Source organism: Rhinolophus sinicus, linkage group LG04 (genome assembly GCF_036562045.2).
Source record: "Rhinolophus sinicus isolate RSC01 linkage group LG04, ASM3656204v1, whole genome shotgun sequence".
NCBI lineage: Eukaryota > Metazoa > Chordata > Mammalia > Chiroptera > Rhinolophidae > Rhinolophus > Rhinolophus sinicus.
The window spans coordinates 127,350,664-127,374,582 of record NC_133754.1 but is presented as its reverse complement, the minus strand read 5'-3'; the positions used below and the strand labels follow the sequence as shown (position 1 = coordinate 127,374,582).

Here is a 23,919-nt window from a genome sequence, read left to right as displayed (position 1 = left end):
TTCTGTTCTGTCCTTCGTGTGTCCCCAATGCCAGTCCCATGGTGGGCATGCAATATGTATTGAATGAATACATCCATCCTGTTTCTTTTCTATTATCTGTCTCTGTCTATATGTATAAGAAGTTATCCTGTGTATATATTTTCATTAGTTTATTTATGCTTAAAATATATCACATATTCTTGAGCTAACTTAGAAGTTAAAACATGCCCTCATAAAATTGCAAACTTGTAATTTTAAAGTTCCTTAATTGTGAAAATAGCTAGCATGGCTAGACACTATTTTAGCTCATTAACTTCCCATAACAACCCTATAAGGGCATTTTTACTCCCATTTTATAGATGAGGCATCTGAAGCACAGAGTAGTTAGTTCCACAGCTTAAGTGGCAGAGCCAGGATTTTAATCCAGACCGGCTAATTTCAGAGCTGGTAACTGCCAGTAATTCTCAACTGTGAGTTCTGTTCCAGCCTGAAATGTCAAACCAAGAAATATCTTAAAGCATTTAGTAATCAGTGAGATAAAGATGGACATCTTACTAGAAAAATTGGAAAAGCATATAGAAAGGCAGTATGTAAAAGAACTGCACGTGGCCAGGATACAAATATACAAATCATGGAAATCAAACAGCAGTATATGACATCTTTTATTATTTAGATCAGCATAGATTAAAAGGATGATAACATTCTGAGTTAGTGAAGGTGTAGGGACGTGGTTCTCATTTGGTGGTGGGAGTATAAACTGTTGTTAACACTCCTGGAGATCAGCAATTTTCTTTCTTGTAGTTCTGTTTTTAGGAACTGTCCACAGCTAATAAATATATAAGCATGAGAAACTTTGTACACAGTTGTTCACTTTAGGAGGTATTGCAGTGCAAAACTGGAAACCACCTAAAGGTCAAAATGATAGGGGATAGGGAAGTAAATCATGCTATGTCTGTACTGTGGAGTACCTACAGCCATTTTATAGTGTTTATTGGTGTAGGGAAATAGTCATGATTATTGCTAAGTGAAAGAAGCGGGCCATAAAACAGATATGTAGTAGGCCTTATATTGGGAAAAGAGCTATAATAGTCACTAAAATACACTGAAAACTTATATGTCAGGTGCTGTGCTCTATTGCTATAAGCTTACTTTTTAAATTAACATTTAAACAGTGTTTTTTTTTTCCTGATCAGTAAGTGTATGGATGAGCAGTTTGTGTCTCTACATTTTCTTATTTTTTTCTTATTCTTTAAAAAAAATTATTATTAGTTTCAGGTGAACAAAACAATGTAATAGTTAGACATTTATTATTTATATCCCTCACAAAGTGATAACGACCCTCCCCCAATCTGCTACGCCTCTGACATCACACACAGCCGTTACAGTTCCACTGTCTCTATTCCTAATGCTGTACTCCGCTTCTTGTAAATATATATGTATAAAATTATAGTTGACATTCATTATTGTTCAGCTTCAGGTGTACAGTGCAGTGATCAGGCATCTACAGCATCCCTGAGGTGGTCTCCCTAATAAGACAAGTGTCCTCGGATACCCTACAAAATCTTTACAACATTATTGCTTATGTTTCCCAAACTGACTTTCATATCCCCATGGCAATCTTGTGGTTACCGATTGTGCTTTCTAATCCCCTCACCTTCTCCCTCATCCCCAACCCCCCTCTTATCTTGCAACTCTCAGTTTTTCCTCTATGTCTCTGAGACTGTTTCTGATTCATTCATTCATTTATTCTTTTCTTTAGAGTCCACATATAAGTGAGATCATATGGTGTTTGTCTTTCTCTGTCTGATTTATTTCACTTAGCATAATGTTCTCTAGGTCCATTCATATTGTTGCAGATGGTAAGATTTCATTCTTCTTTATGACTGCGTAATACAACATTGTATAAATGTACCACAGTTTCTTAATCCAGTCATCCACTGATGGGCATTTCAGTTGTATCCATGTCTTGGCTATTGTGTATAGTGCTGCAATAAACATAGGGGTGCATAAATTTTTTCGAATTAGAGTTTTGGATTAAAAAGCATTTGAAAAACTCCAGCAGCCATTTATGATAAAAACTCTTAAGGAAGTGGGAATAGAGGGACCATATCTCAACATAATAAAGGCCATGTATGATAAACCCACAGCTAACATCATACTCAATGGGGAAAAGCTAAAACTATTCCTCTTAAGATCAGGAACAAGGCAAGTTTGCCCACGTTCTCCACTTCTATTCAACATAGTGCTGGAAGTTCTAGCCACAGCAATCAGACAAGAAAAAGAAAGAAAATGCATCCAAATTGGTAAGGAGGAAGTAAAATTGTCATTATGTGCAAATGACATGATACTATATACAGGAACCCTAAAGACTCCACCAAAAAATCTATTAGAACTGAGAAATGAATTTAGTAAAGTAGTAGGATACAAAATTAATATTCAGAAATCAGTTGCATATGTATATACCAATAATAAAATATCAGAAGGAGAAATTAAGAAAACAGTCCCATTTACAATTGCTTCAAAGACTATAAAATACCTAGGAATAAATTTAACCGAAGAAGTAAAAGATGTGTACTCAGAAAATTATAAGACACTGAAGAGAGAAATTAAAGAAGATACAAATATATGGAAACACATACCGTACTCATAAATAGGAAGAATTAATATCGTTAAAATGTCCATACTGCCTAAGGCAATCTACAGATTCAACACAATTCCTATCAAACTACCAAGGACATTATTCACAGAAATAGAACATATAATACGAAAATTTATATGGAACCATAAAAGACCCCAGATAGCCTCAGCAATCTTGAGAAATAAGAACAAAGTGGGAGGTATCATGATACCTGACATCAAATTATACTACAAGGCTACAGTAATCAAAACAGCATGGTACTGGCATAAAAACAGACACATAGATCAATGGAACAGAATAGAGAGTCCAGAAATCAATCCATGCCTATATGATCATTTAATATATGACATTGGAAGCAAGAATGTACAGTGGGGTAAAGACAGTCTATTCAATAAATGGTGCTGGGAAACCTGGACAGGCACATGCAAAAAAACGAAGCTGGACCACCTCCTTCCACCATATACAAGAATAAATTCAAAATGGATTAAAGACTTAAATGTAAGATCTGAAACCATAAAACTCCTAGAAGAAAATATGGGAAGAAAGTTTACAGACATTATCTGGAGTAAGATTTTTATTGATATATCCCCTCAAAGGAAGTAAGAGAAAAAAGGAAGTAAGAGAAAAATAAACATGGTATTACGTCAAACTAAAAAGTTTTTTCACAGCAAAGGAAACCACCAATACAACAACAAAAAGGAGCCTACTGAATGGGAGAAGATGTTTGCCAATGATATAACTGATAAAGGGTTAATATCCAAAATTTATTAAAAAACTCACTCAACTCCAAAAAACAAACAAACACCCAATTTAAAAATGGGCAGAGGCTATGAAGAGACATTTTTCTAAAGAGGACATACAGATGAAAAGTTTAATTTTCATCTGTATGAAAGATGGACTGTTTCATCTGTGTAAAGAGGATAGACATATGAAAAAATGTTCAACCTCTCTAATCATTAGAGAAATGCAAATAAAAACCACCATGAGATACCACCTCACCCCAGTCAAAATGGCTATCATCAATAAATCTTCCTTATGTTTTATGTTTAGATATATACCTATCACTAAATTTTCTTTCTATGCCATCATCTTTATTCTTTATTCCCATCTCTCTTTCCTTGGTTAAATTGAAAACAAGGAATAGAATCTTACAAGCCATCACTGGGATTGGGAGCAAACCTAGTTTCCAGCCAAGTTCTAGAACTATAAATTGATGCAGGTTTGCTCCTGCATTAGGCATTTAACTTCAGACTATTTAGAACACAAGCTGTGTGCTCCATTGAGCCCCGAATTAAACTGTTGCTTGGGTTTCTTCTGAATGCATTGCTGCTTTTCCTATTTCTCTAAGAAGTGTAGAAGCACCGTAAATAAGAACACTGCTAACGACTTTTGCTGGCATTTCTTTTAAATGAAGTTTTCCCCCCAGATCCCTAGTCTTATCTTCAGGAAAGTCAGTGTCATGGCTTTGATTCTGTGTTTGGCATAAAGGGAAGGAGGGTGGCTAGGACATGTATAGTGTAGAACAGTGCTTCTGCAAGATGTGCTTGGTAATTTGGTGTTAAGTGTTCACCTTCATCCCCCAGCTCTTATACCAGGAGTCTCCTGGGCGCCTGTCACTTCTTAGCTTCTTGACAAAAAAGGTTTGGAGGCAGCAAAGAAGAATGAGTGAAGTGGAGATACCCTAAGAAGACAGGAGACATTCCCTTTGATTCCCTTTGAGCATGAATGAAGAATACTGTCAGTAGCCTCTAGTGGGCTTCTATTTTGAGGACAGAAAATGCAAAGTTTGGGAAGCTACAGATGGAAAAATAATACCCTCTCTTCTCCACCGCAAACAAAATAGAAAAAAATGGTGGAACCACTACCAAGAAACACAACCTCAGTATTGAGATAGGCAGGCCATTTTTAGCTTTCTCCCAGAGAGGACATGCCTGGCAAGATGAGTCGGAGCACTGAGGGTGGCTGCTGGTTGGGCACAAGTGTGCCTTTATGGATGGTTTGGCTTTCTCTGGGGACTGGCACTCTTTAATGGCTTCAATGAAAAGTGCTTCAAGCTCTGAGACAAATAGGCTGTGAAGTAATTTCTGGAATAAAGCTTGTTTTTTCAGCCTCTGCAGAATCTCTTCAAATTTCTGGAGCCAATATTAACTTGTACATTGAGAAAGAAAGTGAAAGACTCTGACTCCAGAAATAAAGAGTAACAAACCATGGTGCTGTTGAGTGCCAAATATGGCAGTGCAAAGGCCTTTAGCCACTGTGCTTTGTGGTCTTGAAGTCATATTGTTCGTATGTTCAATATATTTAATACATAGGAGCTGTCTTTCCATGGTTGATAATTAATGTCCCTTGGATGAGTGAAATTGCTCAGAACTAGGATTCCTCTCCAGGGAATAGACCATATTTCAGTTTACACTCCTATTTTGACTTTTTAGGTTCTCTGATTACAATGGCTTCTTTCTGCATTGCACAGTCTCACATTTTGTACAGACGTCACTAGTCATGTAGAATTTTCTGATGCAAATCTATCCCTGTGAAATAGTGGCACTTGTCACAATGTCAGTTTTTGAGGTGCTGTGGAAGTTCCTGAGATAATCTACTGCTCAGCACAGAGAGGTTCAGGGCTGTATCCAAAGTAACACAGCTGTTCCATAATGGTGGATGCAGAATTTGACACTGGCAATCCATCTTTTGGGTGTTGGAGTAGACTTGAAATCAATCACTGAATAATTCGTTTATTTAGTCAGTGGAACAGAATAGAAAGTCCAGAAATAGAGAGTACAAGTATACTGTAGTAATTTGGTACCGTGTTTCCCCACAAATAAGACCTAGCCGGATGTAATGCAGGGTCTCTGGTCATGCTCTCAGTGGGTGGGCACAGGATATGGTGAGGCCAAAAAGGAACAACAAAGGAGTCATAGGTGGGGGAGCCATACCACTATATTCTCGATGGCGGCTGGTCGAGACACAAATCCAAACATCCGCCAGTATCCCAACAAGGTGTCTTCCTGCACCTGTCTCGCTAGCGGCCGGGTGAGACACAGGAAGTCGGATCCACATGATCTGCAGTGTAATCCCCTTGCTAACCACACTTGCTAGCCACAATCTGCCATCTGCTTCTTTGTCAACCAACCAATTTGCCAGCGTAGCCATGGCAGTTATATTATTGGCTAATGGCTAACAGATTATAGCTGATGGTCAACTAGTTACAGCTGATGGCCATCTAATAACCGAGCCATTACCTTCCATGTGAGGTCGAGAGCCTGGAAACTACTCTCTGGGACTCCGTCCCTACACGGGACAATCAGCTCTAATGCGTCTTTTGGAGCAAAAATTAATACAAGACCAGATCTTATACTATATAAGACCCGGTCTTGTATTATAGTAAATAAGGCTGGGTCTTATATTAATTTTTGCTCCAAAAGATGTATTAGAGCTGATTGTGTAGCTAGGTCTTATTTTCAGGGAAACATGGTATATGATAAAGGCAGCATTTCAGGTCAGTGGAGAAAAGAATGAATTACTCAGGAAATCATGTTCGGATAGTTATCTATCCATTTGTGAAATGGAATATAATTGGATCCTTTTATCATAACTTACACTAAAATAAATTAAAGGTAGTTGAAAAATATGAAGGTAAAAGAGTGTAAAGTACTAAAAGGAAAATATGGGTTCTCTTAAGTTGCAGAAATAATTTCTGAACATGATTGATAAGGTTTAAAGACTGCGGAAAAAAGATGGTTGATTTTTGCTACATAAAAATGAAGAACTGATAAGTGAAAAAAGCATCCTAAATGTGACTGAAATGACTAATGGGTTTAAGATATACAGCATACAACCAAAAAATAAGATGGACAAAACCTGGTTTTGGCAAGAGTGTGGAGCCAATGGTTACTCCTTATGTGACTTTACAGGTTCCTTCTTTCTGGGAGCCAGTTAGGCAGTGTGTCAATATGTAGGTTCCCTTTGATTAAGGAACTTCTTAAAGTTGATCACAGGTAGGAAAATTGGAGACGTGTGCAAAGACATATGCATATGTTCACAATTCATCACTGTGTTGATGGTCGTGAAATACGAGTGTAATCGTACAATGGAGTTCTATGCAGCTATTATTATAAAAATGAGATAATCTATATCTATTCACGTGATGCCTTTCCTTGATACATGTACTCAGGGCAGAAGGCAGATTTTCTTAATAGTAAGGCAAGTGGAGCCTGAACCTGTATGTAAAATTGTGGGCATGGCCTGTGTCCAAACATGTGGCAGGATAGGGATATGAAACAAAGTTCTCAATGTTAATAATTATCTCTAGATGTGGGCTTTTGAAAGTTTTTCTTAAGTTTTTTGGATGTTGTTTCTTTAAAAAAGTAGAATGAGCATATACCTTTTGATAATAAGAAAACTGTCCAGGAAATGAGAATAAATAGCTAAGATTGTATAGCTCTATTTATTTTTTAATCTAAAAAGCTTTTGAAATAAAAAATTAAGATATTAGGGACGTTTGAAATATTTAGGGTACCAAACAGAAGGTCAAATACAAAGGAGGAAATGGGGTTCGAAGCCTTTCATTAAAATTGCATGAATCCTGGCATTTATTCTACAGCAAAAAGCCTTCCTGCATGAACTGGATCGATGTTTAATAGAAACCCAGACTTTTTAGAATCACTGTTCTTAAACTCTTCTGTTTTTAATTAAATGTCCTATGTTCTTTGCCTTAAAAGACACAGTATGACAAAGGACGGCAAAACAAAAACAAAAGCAAAAATCAACATCAGGGTGTCAAAGATGGGAATATCGTGTTGAAGGGAGAATTTCGAATAAACCACCTACACACGCACACCTCCCTCAGACAGAATATTAAACAGCACAGCTGGTTCACAGTCTGATCTTTTCTCAGATCTTCAGAGAACAGTTTAATAAAGTATTAATTATGTAGCAGCCCTCCACACACTATGAACAGGGATAATCTAGCTGCATAATTTTGCTAATGACATATCCATAGAATGCTGTTTCTATTCCACTCAGTGTAAGGTATCCAGTTGTTTTTTAGTTACTGGTTTGCTCATCTCAGAACTACAAGCAGCATTCAATATTCAACACTCTATGTGGCTCAATGAATATGTACAATATTTTGGATCTTGTGGGAAATGGTTGTTAAAGATTGGTTTTAGGATAACTGACAATGAGGAAACACAATTGGAACAAAAAAAAAATTATTTACCCATTGTCCTAGGCGAGGGATTGTTGGAAGGCAGAGCAGAAGGAAGAAATTGTCTAGGTAGGTGAAAAATGCCACATGAATTTAGAGTTTAGGTTTCAGGGTATGAAGATTATAATAAGCTGTTGGAGCAGGCAGTAGGTAATGGATTGCTATAATTTTTTTTTCTGCAGTTTTTTCTTTTTCATTAGCTCTGTGATAACCATTGCGATTTTATTTTCCTAATTAATGTGACCCTCAGCATTTTTAATCATTGCATACCTGCACTGCACAAGCTTCTCCTTGGATGCCTCAGGCCTGTTGTTTCTCCAGCTCTATTGCTCCGTTTGGCCTCTTCAGCCAATAGCTCAGGTCCTGTTGGGGTTCAGTGTGCTTGTCATGCCCAGGTGTGTTTCTTTTTGGTTGTTGAAGCTCATGTTGTCTTAAGTGATATTTTATTCTTTAATCTGAACCAATCTGTTAACAAAGGACATTTAGCAAAATAGATGAAAGGTAGAAAAAATTAACACATGGCTTAATATTCAGAGGATATTTTTAGATTTAAAAGCAGCTCACCATTTTCTGTGAAATAATGTAATCATTGGCTCATGTTTGCCTCTTTGGTGTTTATTTTTTTAAAGGATAAAATGCTGGTTTTAACTGTACCCATGGGGTGTGTGTGTGTGTGTGTGTGTGTGTGTGTATGTTTCTCCAGATTTATGAGAAGGTGGTTATTTTGTATAATGGCTATATGGATACTGTGTTTCCCTGAAAATAAGACCTAACTGGAAAATAAGCCCTAGCATGATTTTTCAGGATGACATCCCCTGAACATAAGCCTAATGCGTCTCTTGGAGCAAAAATTAATATAAGACCCGGTCTTGTTTTCGGTGAAACATGGTAGTATTTCTTTTTATCCCTTGTAAAATCTTCTTTCTAGTCATTATAGAAATCAGATCTTCCCATATTACCTTCAGAAAAGGTGAAGTTGGGTATTGAAATAAACCATGATAGTAATTATTATTGTTATTATTTTAAGAAATAAAGGAGAAAACAAGTCAATGGTTAAATTACACTGTTATTTTTTAGGTCCTATGGAATGCTTAAGTAGAGCTAGAAATAATTATTTAGATCATTTTGAGTGGTACAGTTTATTTGGTGACTTGTTGAACCCTCCCTTCAGAACCTGAGATATGGTGATTGGGGGAGAGAGTCTCATTGTGGGAAGTCTTCATCTGTCTGTGGTGGATTTAATTTTGTCAAATAGTTACAAGTAGTTCAAGTAGTTATACAACAGAAATGGTCAAGCTTGTGAGTCATGAGTTGTATTTTTGGCCTGGGGATTTTACAGATTATTTCCCCTAAGGGAAGCTGAGACCTCATCATTTTAAGGGCATTGCAGAAAACCTTTTTGTTTAACTTGATGAAACCTAACTCTTCCTTCTCTGACTCTCTCTCCCAACTTTTGAAAGCCAAATTGGCATTCTTTATATAAAGTGCTTAAAAATGAAGAGTTGTGTTTATTGGTTGGTGTGACCTAAAGAGGAGAAGATTGAAGAAATCAGACATCCTTGACATTTTCCTCTCAACTCAAGGTGGGATGCTTTTGGCAGCCCAGCATCCTTCTTCAGGATCAGGATAGCTACAGACATAAAAGATCATAATTTGTGGGACCAAGACTTGACATGGGACTTTCAGGCTCCCCTAACCCCCTTTATAATTGCTTGCAATAACCTTTGAATTTGTTCTTAGTGTGTGATCCAAACAAGCTGGGTCTGCCCTGCCTCTCTCCTGCCCTGAGGCGTGGCTTCTTAAATACTACTGCAGCCTACCTGGTCCTTTAGAAGCATTCTTATGTCAGGTCCTGTCTCCCCCAAGATGCTGTGTCACATACAGGGACATTTGTTTTAGTTATATTTAACTCAAACACCCAGTCAGTAGAATATCAATTTGATTGCTATTATCTGAATTCTTTTGTTTTATGTAGGGAGTCAGTGATAAATCACACTTGAAATCAATTGTATGGCTAGGTCATGATGAAGCATACAAAACTATCTCTGATTTGGTACATTTTAGCCAAAACATTTTTGTGACACTTTAGCTTCTCTCTCTCCAAGTGTTTTGTAGTATATTCTGCTATAGAGGCCACCAGCCACCTTATCTCTTTCACCCTTGCCTCCAGAAGATTGGCAGGTCTGATGACTGTCAAACTGGTAGATCTTGCCTTCCACGTGAGACTTAAACCCTCATATTGGGAGTGCCCTGGTCCCATATACACCAAGCAGTGTAAAAATAAACATTATTGATTTGCAAAGGTGGATTATAAACAGTGGTAATGAGACAATTTACTCTCACATTTTCCTCCTTTTTTTTCCATTTTGTTGGAAAATAGAGTAGGGACATGTAGGAAACACCTGAACCACAATGGAAAAAAAATTCTTGTAAGAATTACAATGGACTGTGCTTCTGGTCAAGATGTCACAGTAGGTAAACTCTGTGCTTTCCTCCTCCTATGGCAACATCAAAATTACAACTAAAACTAAAGAACAACCATCACTGAGAACAACCTGAAGTCTGGCTGAACAGAGGTCCTATAACTAAGGACATACAGAAGAAGTTACCTGGAGACTAGTAGGAGGGGCAGAGACATGGAACGGGCTGGTCTCACACTCTCATTTGACCATTAAAAATCAGGAGGGCCATCTTGGCTATGAAGGTCCCTCCAGAGGAGCAAGGGGCCCCAGTGCCACATCAGGCACCCCAGCCTAGGATTTCAGTGCCAGGGAGAGAAGTCCCCATAACTTCTGGTTTTAAAAATGAGTGGATGGTGGCTGAGTGAGCTGGAGAATGACTGCAGTCCCAGACGCTCCTCTTAAAGTGTCTCAACATGCATGGACTTACTTGTTGACAGGTTCACTCTTTCTGAGCTCCAGTGCTGGGGCAGCAGCTCAAAAGGTGCCAGGATCATGTGGGGAGGAACTGAATTGTCTGGCTTCAGAGTGAGGGCTGGAGGGGAGGCTCTCTCTGCCATTTTGTTCCATTGTTGAGCCCTTCCCCCACACTGCATGCAGTCTCAGGCAGGTGCCATCTCCGAGTCTCCATGAACTTGATTAACACTGTTTGTTCCTCCTGCCCTGATGATTCCTTGAGACCCTGCCCCACTCCACTTTTGGGCCCACCCAGGCTGCTTGCAGTGACTTTTCCATAAAAATGTCGTGTCTTGGCCCATGCTGAAGACATTCCTGAAATCTCTCACAAACCCCACACAAGCAGCATCTGGCCTCAGCATGCCCATACATTTTGCTAAGCAGCCCCCAAGCTAGTCATTAGTGGAAGCCAGCCTTATTTCACAGCTTAAGTGAAATAAGGCAAGCTTAAGCACAAGTGGCAAGCATCTGCAGATCACTTTATTGCTCATACCAAGTGGCCCTGGGTAGGGTACAGGCAGTGGCTGAACTTGGCCTGCACCAGAGGCCCTCCCAAGTGGCCCCAGAACCAGAATATCCAGTACCAGCTTCAGACCACACCAGAACACCATCTCCCTGAATGACACACCCAAAGGGTAGACTCATCAGGCACCAGAGCACTGCTAAAGCAAATCCTGTTCTTTAGGGTCAGCCCCTGCACAATAGCTCCTCCACCAGTCATGGCCAGTCCTCACAACCAGTCAGCTTGAGGATCAGTCCCTCCCATTGAGATGCCAACAGTAATCAATGCTTAACTAAATAAGAAGGCACACACAACCCACACAAGGGACACACCTGGAGCGCCCAGCTCTGGTGACAAAGGACACTGTACCACTGGGCCCCATAGCACACCTACTACATAAGGTCACTTTACTAAGACTGGAAAGCATAGCAGCCCTACCTAATACATAGAAACAAACTCAGGGAGGTAGCAAAGATGGGGAAACAAAGATACCTGTCCCAAATAAAAGAACAGAACAGTGCTCCAGAAAAAGAACTGAAAAAATGGAGACAAGCAATCTACCAGATGCCAAGTTCAAAACACTGGTTGTAAGTATGTTCAATTATCTCAATGAGAACTTCAACAAAGAGATAGGAAACATAGAAATGGAGATAGAAAACATAAAAAAGAACTAGTCGGAAATGAAGAATACAGTAACTGAAATGAAGAATACATTAGAGGGAATTTAGATTAGATGAAGCAGAGGATGGAATAAGGTAACAGAAAACCCAATCATAACAGCAAAAAGAAAAAAATAATCCAAAAAAGTGAGGATAGCTTAAGGGGCCTCTGGGATAACATCAAGCATACTGACATTTGCATCGTAGGGATATCAGAAGGAGAAGAGAGATAGAGCAAGGACTTGTAAAGCTACTCATAGAAGTTATAACAAAAGACTTCCTTAATCTGGTGAAGGAAATAGACATACAAGCCGATAAGCTACAAAAGTCCCAAACAAGATGAACCCAAAGAGGCCCACGCCAAGACACATTGTAATTAAAATGCCAAAGGTTAAAAAGAAAGAATCTTAAAAGCAGTAAGAGAAAAGAAGTTAGTTATGTACAAGGGAGTTCCCATAGGCTGTCAGCTTTTTTCTCAACAGAAACTTTGCATGCCACAAGGAATTGACATGAAATATTCAAAGTGATGGAAAGTGAGGACCTACAACCAAGACTACTCTATCCAGCAAAGTTATCATTTAGAATCAAAGGAAAGATAAAGAGCTTCCCAACAAAAAAAGGCTAAAGTAGTTTATCACCACCAAGCCAGTATTACAAGAAATCTTAGAGGGATGAGAAAAAAGAAAAAAAAAAAAACATCAAAATATGAATAATAAAATAATAATAACTACATATCTATCAATTACTTTAAATCTAAATGGATCAAATGCTCCAATGTAAAGACATAGAGTGGCTGAATGGTTAGGAAAATATGACTCTTGCATATACTGCCTACAAGAGACTCACTTCAGATCTAAAGACACACACAGACCGAAAGTAAAGGGGTGGAAAAATATATTGCATGAAAAAGGAAATGGAAAAAAAAAGTTGGAGCAGCAATACTTGTACCAGACAAAATAGACATTAAAACAAAGGCTATAACAAGAGATAAAGAAGAAGGTAGCAATTCGACTTCTGGGTATTTATCCAGAGAAATCCAAAACACTAATTCAAAAGACATATGCATCCATATGTTCACTGCAGCATTATTTACAGTAGCCAAGATCTGGAAGCAACTTTAGTGTCCATCAATAGATGAATGGATAAAGAAGTGGTACCTATATACGAGATGAGATCAAACAATACAGTGTATGTTTACATAAAAAAGAAACTTACAGTAAAAGATACAGTCCCATTAATCCCCCTCAAAATACTCCCTCTCACTTTGAACACAGTTATCCCATGGTTCTTGCCACTTTATGAGCAGTTCTGGAAGTCCTCTTTCGTGAGTGTCTTTAGTTGCTCTGTCATAGCTGCCTCGATGTCCTGAATTGATTCAAAACGTTCATGGTCTTTTTGACTTTGGGGAAGAGCCAGAAGTTGCACGGTGTCAGATCTGGTGAATAAGGTGGATGAGGATACATTATAATGTTTTTATTTGACAGAAATTGTCATACCAGAAGTGATGTGTGACATGGAGCATTTCTGTTGCGGTCAACAACTACAGTGAATGCTGTTGCCAAGTGCCATGCAATGGACAGGCAGGGATTTTCAATATGGGAAGTGGCTCATCAAACCTTAGTAACAGTGTGTGACAAGTTTCAACTTGTTCTGTACAGTCAATTAGGTATGAGCTATTGTTGAGAGAAGGTATGTTTTAAAGTGTCTAATAAAAACAATGTAAAAAACAATGTCGTAAATCATCCTCCATTATGACAGCACTCCATGTCACACATCGCTTCTGGTATATGGCAATTTCTGTCAAATAAAAACAGTTTGGTGTGTCCTCATCCACCTCATTCACTGGATCTGGCGTCGTGTGACTTCTGGTTCTTCCCTACAGTCAAAATGTTTCAAGACATTTAGGCAGTCATGACAGAGCAACTAAAGACACTCACAAAAGAGGACTTCCAGAATTGCTTCAGAAAGTGGCAACAACGATGGGATAAGTGTGTTCAAAGTGAGGGGGAGTATTTTGAGGGGGATTAATTGCAATGGGTCTTTTATTGTAATATATATATGTGTGTGTGTGTATATATATATATATATATATATATATATATATACATACATACATACATACATACATATATATATATTATTTAAACATTCAATGTATTGTTTGGTCACATGTTGTATAGTGGACTATTACTCAGCTATAAAAAGAGAATGAAATCTTGTTATCTGCAACAGCATGGATGGACCTAGAGGGTATTATAGTATTGAAATAAGTCAGACAGAGAAAGACAAATGCCTTATCATTTCACTTATAAGTAAAATCTGAAAAAGAAAATAAACTAACAAACAAAACAAATGCAAACTTGTAGATACAGAGTATATTTTAATGGTTGCCAGAAGGGAGGGCTTTGGAGGCTGGATGAAAAAGTCAAGGGGTTAAGAAGTACAGATTGGTATTTACAAAATGGACATTGGGATGTAAAGTATAGTATAGGGAATACAGTCAATAATACTGTAATAACTGTGTGATGTCAGGTGGGTATTAGATTTATGGAGGTGATCACTTTGTAAGACAATTTATATAAAATGTCTAATCACTATATTGTGCACCTGAAACTAATATAATATTGTATGTCAACTTTAATGGAAAAAATAGAATAAATACACTTAAAAATATCAAAGGACTTGTATTATTAAATCTTCTTTTGTGTGTGTGTGTGTGTTTGAGCTAACTGCAGTGTGTTTTAAAGAAATCCTACAGCTATTGTAGAAATTGATGTGCTGTCAAAAAACATGCACTTTAAATACCCTGGAAAGTGTATTCAACTCTTCCTCATTATAGTACTTTCTTGGGAGATTATTTTCCTTAGGTAGCATGTGTTTATTATTCTTCAGTCATAGTGTAAAAGCCATTTTAGTGACAGGAACCTGGACCCTGTGAATGAGCAGTGCTGTGTGTGACTCTGATTCCTATGGCATGCTACAGAGTGCCCAGGCCTGTCATTACAGAGCTTGCCTCAGTTTAGGAAGAGGGAAGAGTTCTGATTTGTTTATGAAAAATCTCCTGATACAAAACTTTTTTGAACATAAACTGGATCCATCTTGCCTCCTTGAAGACCCAGAATTGCCTTTGTACCCATGTTCATAGTAGCATTAGTGACAATAGCCAGAAGGTAGAAGCAAACTAAGTGTCCATCAACCAATGAATGCATAAACAATATATGGTATAGCTATGCAGTGGAATATTATTCAGCCTTAAAGGGAAGGGGTTCCTGTCACATGCTACAATGATGAACCTTGAGGACATTATGCTAAGTGAAATAAGCCAATCACAGAAAAGATAAATACTGTATGATCCCAGTTATATGAGATACGAGAGTAGACAAATTGATTGAGACAGAAATTAGAATGGTACTTGCTAGGGACTGGGGAGATGAAGAATGGGGACTTAGTGTTTAATGGGTACAGAGTTTCAGTTGGGAAAAACGTTCCGGAGTTCCGGAGATGGATGGTGGTAATTGCTGTATAACATTGTGAATGTACTTAATGCCACTGAACTGTACACTTAAAAAAATTATTAGTGTGGTAAATTTATGTTATGTATATTTTATCACAATAAAAAATCAACCAAGTTAATCACTGATTTTTTTTTTTTTTTTTTTTTTTTTTTTGGCTCCTTGTTACAGTGGGGTGTGGCTCTCCGGGTCCTGTGGTTGGTCCTGGGGATGATACAGTGAGCAAAACTATTGGTTGGAAGGGTCTTGAGACTTTATCTGCTGATTTGATAGGTGAGAAAGTTGGTTCTCAACTGTTGTGATTTACCCACTTTATTGGTGGGTGTTGTCCTCCAAACTTCTGGCTCACCCAGAAAGTTTTCTGTGGCAGCAGTACATACTGAGAATATTGAGAAGCAGGCTGTGGAATAATAGTGCCTGGACTTCACTCTAGCTCTACTACTTGCCCAAATCCACACAGATGATTAAATTCTCTAAATGCTTTTCAGATCTTTAAAATGGGAGTCATATCAGTATCTCATTAGGTTGTTATGGGGATTAATTGAGCCAATCCATGTTAGGCACTTAACATGGTGTTTTCGCACGCACTACAGATGAATGTTAGCTATTTATTACCATCATTGTTGCTGTACTAGCTTCTGCTGCAGAAGCTGGGAATTGAGGCTCAGTGGCAATCACTTGTTAGCTCTCTGTCCTTAGCCAGGTTGCTTAGTCTCTCCTTGTTAACCAGTGTGTGAGATAGGGTGGGTGAATTTCTTGCTTTGGTGTGGTGGTTGTGAAGGAAGTTAGTACCTGACCGAGCATGTGATTAATGATAACAAGCTCGGTCAGTTTTAATGGTTAAGGGGACATCACATCACTGCAGACAGGAGGCCTCACATCTACAAAGTGCTAGTCTTCAAGAGCAGTGCTGAGAGCAGACATGCTAAACTCTGATTTTGGGCTGACGGTGAAGGCATGTTCTCTTGAGCCCGCTGTCCACGACCTCTTGAGGAAGGGGACACTGACTCCTCTATGTTCCCAGAAGTTGGCCAGCCTGCAGGTGGAGCTTGGCTTAGCGTGAGGCAGGGACAAAGGTGTTAGTGTTATCTCACAAGTATTTTTGTTTCTGACCCCACATGATAAACGTCCTCCCATTACTGACTCATTGTCTGCTGTAAAGTTTCTACACTGGACCACATGACCACTGTCAGTAATGGCTTATTCTTTTTTCAAGTAGTCTAATCCAATAATTCTCACCCCTCACTGCTGGGTCAGCATCACTTGGGTGAGCTTTAAAACAAGTGCTCAGACCAGTTAAGCCAGAAGCTTCCCAAATGATACCAACATGCAACCCAGGTTGAGAACCATTAGCCTCTCCATTGCTCGAACGCCATGTCCTTTTCTTCTAATTGATGTGAACTATGCTGGTCAGCTTGCTCTAACGGCCCATGGCTGGACCAGCTGGGTTTCTTCTTGTCAGCCATCTTAAAAGATATGGTACAGGGGAAAAAATAAAAGCTAAAATCAATTTTAAAAGTTATGTCAGGTTTAATTGATGCTCTCTGTGAAGTGGAAGCTTGATATTCTCCCAAAGTCTGAGCTGCCCGACATTTTTTGTTTGACATTTCCCTTTTTCTCTGTTAGGTTAGTAAAGGAGGAGTTTAGCATTAGGAGTTGTCTGTCCTGTGATGCTGATAACTACCATAACAGAGAGATGAAATTGTGAAATTCAGGATGTGTCTTGACTAGCTCCACTTCTTGTCTAGGCAACTCTTTCCTGGCAGTGAGATGGCAGTTTAGATGGAGTCTAAGCAGTTGGAAACAAGGCCTCACTGTGATGTCCCATGAATTCGTGTGAAAGATGGAAGCACGTCCGCAAACACAGAGCTTCAGAGGAGCGTGCTCACCAGCCGCTGCCCTTTCTTCTCGTCTTGCAGGGGCTGGTGTAGAGGAAGAGAGTTTGTGTGTCCAGGGAAAAAGGACTTCTTCACTATGGCTCTTTAAAATGATAGTACGTTTAGCTGCATAAGTCAGTTAAATTATATTAAGGCTTTTGTCCAAAGTGTTTTTTACAGGCCCACTATTCATAGTCTGTCCATATTTACATTATGTTATAGGATACACAATTCTATTTTTGACTTGTTTCTTCAAAATTTGAATGGATAAAACTTCCAGCAGGCCCCAAGAGCGAGTCTGTTGTGTTTGTGTTTGTTTCAGTCCATAGCAGAATCGCCTGTGTTGAAATTACATGAAAATAATGACATGAAACTTGGTATCATCACAAGCTGATCATTCAAACTTATGGATTAAATACAGTTCATTTTATGATTTATGGAATACTTTTATGTCTCCAATACTTGTGCTCAGGGCTGGATGTATAATGATATGAAATATTTATTACCCTGGAGTAATTCAAGATTCTTCTTTTCCTTTTTTCATCTGTTGAAATTAAAGTGGAATCCTTGTGTTTGGGGGCTGACTAGCACTTGTATATAAACAAGTGAGGAAGTTATATATTTAGAAATAAATCTTGTTTGAACTTGGAATTTGTACACAACTCTCTCTATGGTCAAACTTTATTGTAGAAATCTGTTAAAGGAAGCTTTGATGAACAGGTTTGGTTCTCTCTCAGATAGGTTGGAAGCAACTAGTACTTTCATTTTGACTCATGCTTTCTCAAGTGAAGTGACAATTTGTTGTTGGATGAAGCACAGCGATATTTTAAGCTGCTTTGACAGTTCCTCGGTAAAGTATTGTTAGAAACAGAGCACTGAACTTTCAAAGAGTTGGACATGCTTTCATGATTCTTCGCTGTCTCTCCTTACATAGACATTTCAAGAAGGGAAATAAAATTATTCAAGGCTCAAAGCACAGGAGTTGGCAGCTGGATTTCAGGTTGTAATTAGGTGGGGGAAAAACAGGAATTATTTTCAGCAACATGTGAGTGGAAACATAATTTAACCAAACCCCTTTTTCTTCCAATGAATATAAGACATTGAAAATTCCATGGAGGTGGTTACATTGCTCTTAAGTCATAATAATTTAAAAAATAACATATTTTTAGTAAAGCAGCTCTGTTTTAGCGGATGGATGTCCAAGAGACCCACTGATACATAAAAGCAATCTGTTATTTCAATATCCTATCAGTAATGGTACACTGGCCCTCAGCGTCTGCTACTTCTGCATCACTGTTGTGGCTGTGGGTGGTGCAGGGCTGATGGAGGCTTGGTCTTCCCCTCAGCGGGCTTCAGTCCAGCAGGGTCAGTGCTAGTAACTGACATTATTAATGAACCACGATTCTCGTAACCCAGTGAAGTAGGTATTAATGGCATGTGTACTGTGGTACTGTGGATGTGGCAGTGGCAGTGCAGAGATGTAATGGCTTGCTCAAGATTACGATTTATAAGAAAGAGAATTCAAGTTTGAGCCCAGATATTCAAGGCCGTACAGCCCAAGCACCAAGTAAGTAGTTAGGGGACATTTTTCTGGGATTTTCTGAAGGAGGGTTGGGACTGAAAAGAAGGAGCAAAGATGCTCGACTTTGTGTTTAAGCAGGCCCGTTGAGCACTTTTTGGGTCCCAGTCACTACCTAGAAAACTCTGATAAGTCCAGGTTTACAAATCAAATGCCTACAGAAGCCAGGCAGGTAGAGGAGTAAAGCCTGCCAGGAGGGGCAGAGTGTTCCCAGGTGGGGAGCTGGAAAGACCGCCACTGTAGCCATGGTATGGTGAGAGCAGTTTGGCTAATCTTTAAAGGGCAACTATTAAAGGTTTAAAAAACATCTACGGGTCATAAAAATAGATCTGTGGACCGTGTCAAATTTGTGAGTCTCTAATGTGCAACCCTGAACATGTGCTTGAGCGCAGTTTGAGAATATGGGGAAAACACTTTGTTCCCTAAAAGAAAGTTACAGAGCACATTACAGAGCGCTAGCTGAGCTCCCTGGGCTGTCATTGGTGGGTGGCAGACTCAGGGAAGCCACAGTAGGATGCCGCTCACCTGTGCTTCTCAAATTGTCATTTTGCTGCCTGAGAACTCCTGGTGAGTAACAAAGGTACTATGCGTTGCAAGTGTACTGCTCAAGTATTTATTTGCTAAATTGGGGTGGAGCTCGTGGTATCAGTAAATCAAATTTTTCCTCAGTTGCTCAGTGTGTTATCTGTATGCAATTTTAACTCTACGGGTCTGGATTTGATTTGAGGCCCCACCTTTTCTAGCTGTGGGCAGGTTCCACCTTCTCAAACTTCAGTTTCCTCAGGGTGTTGAAAGGATTAAATACCAAAGTGCACATCAGGGTCTGGCATGCAGCACATAGTAGTTTCCTTTCTTTTCATGTTTTAATTTATCACTTGATTTGTGAACGTGATAAGGAAGGAGCTTTCTGAAGATCAGAAAGTGTGTAAGTACAGGGCTCTGATTCTATTTACAGTACGTTTTGGCTGACAGTCTCCTGTGACGGCATCAGGGAAATTAAAGATGGGAGTTGGAGACCTCTTCCTATTCTCACGGAGTTTATAATTTAGGATGAGAGACACATAAAAGCTGAGGTTTGACTGTTGGATTTCTTTTTTTAAATTAAAGTTTATTGGGGTGACAATTGTTAGTAAGTTACATAGATTTCAGGTGTACAATTCTGTATTACATCATCTATAAATCCCCTGTGTGTTCACCACCCAGAGTCAGTTCTCCTTCCATCACCATATATTTGATCCCCCTGACCCTCATCTACCACCCGCCTTGGATTGGTTTCAATGGTCACTACATTTGGAATGACGACAATGACTGTGGCAAGGGTGAATGCACACAAGGGGAGCTGAGAATGTTGGGGAAATCCTTGAACTGTTAAAACATATTTAAAAAAACCAGGGTGTAAACGTTGTGGTGGTTGAATAATGTCTAGTTTATTTATTTTTTTCTTTTTTGAGGATTGGGGAGTAGGAGTACAAGTTTCACACAAATTTTTCAAGCAAAGGCATTATAAAATTTTCTAAAGTAAATTGTCTTCTACAGTTTGCTGACTCGCATGCAGAATTGTAATTAAAATAGGGTAGTGCCTCTTCAAAACGCCTTCTTTTAGGAACACATTATCGGAACACATTTTTAAGTGAATATATTATCATTAGTTCTCTCTCTAGGTTGTGGGCTCCTTACACTAAAGTTAATGCAGTTAAACATTTACTGTCTGAGAAGATGTGACTCGCACCAGGTTATTATATAAGGCTCTCATTTTTTTTCCAGCAAAGATTCTTTTTTCTTAATTGGCAATTAACTGTTTTTTCCCTGTTTCTCTAAATCTCTACTTAATCATTATGACAATTTTATTTCATGAAATATGTAAATAACTTTTTAATTTAGTTTTTGGTGTTCATAGTGTAGACATTATATAACAAATATAACCTTGCAAATAGGAAGATATGCTTTGTCAGTCTTTTATTTCATAAAGTTTAACAGTTATTTTGCTATAAGGAAATACACAGATAGAGTAATTGCATCTGATTTTAAGACTGTCTTGTAATAACTAACTGGATGAATAGTTTTTTACAAGTGTTCTAAATGTTTTGAAGCTGTTTCTAGAGAAATACATCATAAGTTCTGTATTTCTTGAATAGTTTCATAATTATGAAAGTAACTTCTGATACTAATTTTATGGGATAAATATAGGTCCATGATAGACAGTATAGTACATTTTGGTTTCTTTTTTGCATGTTTGCTTGAGGTTGAAATTGTTCATGAAACCTAAAATATATTCTACAGCGAAATAAGTCTTCACTTATCCTCAGGGCACAACAATGTAATAGAAAGGAAAGCTCATTTAGAACTTCATTGGCTTCAGTTCCTTCTGGCTACAGTGTAATCAGCGACCTTGAATGTTCATGTGGTTGCAGTCCTGTGCTTGAGATGTGCATGAACTGAATATGCGACATTGTGTCTGAGACTCCATGACTGATAACCGAGTCCGCCATTATTAAGTTCATGATCACACACTGACGTTCTCACAGGAAACTGGTGGATCCTTAAGGCATGGACTAAAGCTTTCACCGCCTCTCAGAACATGTCTGGTTAACTTTGGTCGCGGAAGTCTTCCTTCTCTGGAACTGGCTTTGCCTTCACTAAGACCTGTTAGGAGGGGTGAAGAGGGGGGCAGCCTGGCCTTGGCCTTCAGTGCCCACAGAAGGAGGCGGCAGGACCTCCCGGGCCCCAGAGTTGCCCAATTTGTCTTTTGCATCCACCAGGGAAATTGAAATAACAACTTGCCTATCTCAACACTTTCTGCCCACCATAAAGTATTTGTTCTTAAGACTCTATTTGCATGCATTTTCTTATTTTCCTGGACATGACTCTGTGAAGTCGGCAGCTAGTGGTATTGGCTCCAATACGAGGAAATGAGCTCGGCTGAGGCCATGCGTGGTGGAAGGTCTCGCGACAGCTGAGGGTGTGCAGAGGGCAAGCCCCTGGTGTCGGAAGTCCAAGTGTTCAGTGGTTACAGTACCTCTTTTCCTGGCCCTGGAGACTGGGCATGGGAGTGACAGGGAGGAAAGGCCCTTCCTTTGATACATCTGGGTGTGGCTTGTGGCCGGACTCGTGGCTGTAGCTCTGGTCAGTGCTGAGTGCTTTAGAAGGGGCTGAGTCCGTGTATGTGGTACAACATCTATAGTGTGTGATAAGGACACAACCCTCCTGACTGTGCACACGTGGGAGCTTGTTAAAAAATGCAGCATCGCAGGCGGCACCCCAGACCAAGGAATTATCACCTACTCTTTAACAAGGTCTTCAGGTGATTCTCATGTCCCTTAAATTTGTGAAACATAGCTCTAGAATTTAGAGGACAAGAGATCGTACAGTTGAAAATAAGGAGAGGGGTATGTGTGTGTGAGAGACTGAAAGGACACATTTCGTTTTGTGCCTGTTTGTAAATGTGAGTGTGTCTCATTTTACTTTTTGGAAATAATAGATTTAATGAGACATAATTCATAGACCATGTAACTCACTTGTTTAAAGTGTACAATTAAATGTCTTTTAGTGTATTCACAGACTTGTGCATCCAGCAGCACATCAATTTTAAACATTTTCATCATCCCCAAGAGAAACACCATACCTGTTAGCACACACTGGCCTTTTCCTTGCAGTGCCCACCCCCTTCCTGGAAGGCCCTCACAATCACCTGCGTACTTCTGCCTTTATGGATGTGATTTGCCAATTTTGTCCATCTCCCATATGAAAGAGGTACAATATGTGGTCCTTTGTGTACGAATTTTCTCACTCTGCTTAATGATTTCAAGCTCCATCCGTGCTGTGGCATTTATTAGCACTTCATTTCTTTCTTTTGCTGTCATTGTACTTTATTTTGAGCAGGAGTAAGGAGACGCTATGCTGCCTTTTTTTCTTAGCCTTGAGACTGAGACAATCTTGTTGTACATTAAGAGTCAACAAGAGTAATTTCCTAGTGAAACTGTTGCTTTCCTGACACTACAAGCTCTAGAATCTGAGAACTGTGGGACAATGGAATATTAGGGGCATCGTACATGCTTTCAGTGGAAGAAATAAAATATTGGTATTTTCCATTTTCTTTTCAAATGAAGTTTGGATTCCTTAATTTTCAACCACTGTTTCCATGAAAGCTGTGGTATACCATCCACGCTCTGCTGAAAACTATGCCTATCTTTACAAAATATCCAGTGGATGTTGGTGAAAATTAAAATGACAAAATATTGTGTTCTGATAAATAACAACAATGGCTCTATTTTTGGCAAGAAACCACATGATTGTCCCTCCCCCAAGCAGTCTGTTCCCTGCAGTTCTGCATGTTTGGCCATTTTAATCTCCCCAGAGGAAGACAGCATTCTTTCCTTTGTTGTCTGTGCTAAGCTCTGAAATTTTTGTCAACGAAAGGACAAGTTTGTGTTCCTCTAGATATTTAAAGACCTTTCAAGAAATTTGTCATGCAGAATACCTTACTGATTGGGGAAAATCTTTGTTTGGTTCTTGGGCTTTCCAGTGATCATTTCATAATGCAGGTAATGACCGGGGAAAGAAGGCCAGGAAGATGTTTTTATACCTGCACAGGACTCAGGTTAGCATTTCCCAGTTCTTTGGGTATTTATTACACAGTCATTTAGAAATTCTTATTTTGGCTTTCACAATGTGAAAAGCTTTCCCTTTCCCTCTTCTCTCCTCCCCAAGTTCATCACAATGCCACTAAATTACCCGTGCCTCCCTTGGCTGGCTGCCTGGTAACTCAAATGACTGACAACAATGCAAAAGATCTTGTGTGGTCACTTTCTGAAGTGTTTTGTACTCCTTTATACTCTCGTCTCCCTCTCCCTCTCCCTCTTTGATGGGTAGACTCCATTATTTGGCTCTGTTTGAGAAGGCAGTGGGCAAAAAGCCATTTATATCTTTTTTTTTTTTTTTCAACTTTTGGGGACATGCTTTCTTAACAGATCTCTTGGGATGTAATGTTTTTTCTTTAACCTGACTGCTATTTTTCTAGGTGCTAGATGGTGATGAGCATTCTCAGCAAATCAC

At 39.0% G+C, this 23,919-nt stretch overlaps 1 protein-coding gene across 5 annotated transcripts in view; it reads left to right on the top strand.

Annotated features, from left to right (window-relative positions):
• The window catches only part of SH3GL2 (SH3 domain containing GRB2 like 2, endophilin A1), a 190,792-nt gene that overhangs the window by 13,545 nt on the left and 153,328 nt on the right, over positions 1-23,919 (top strand). The window contains exon 2 of one of the 5 annotated variants that reach the window (XM_074330342.1): positions 22,521-22,617. The exons of the other annotated variants lie outside the window; for them this stretch is intronic. Coding sequence (XP_074186443.1) covers positions 22,609-22,617 — 9 coding nt within the window. The 5' untranslated portion in view covers positions 22,521-22,608. The remainder of the gene's footprint in view (positions 1-22,520; positions 22,618-23,919) is intronic. 5 annotated transcript variants of the gene reach the window in all.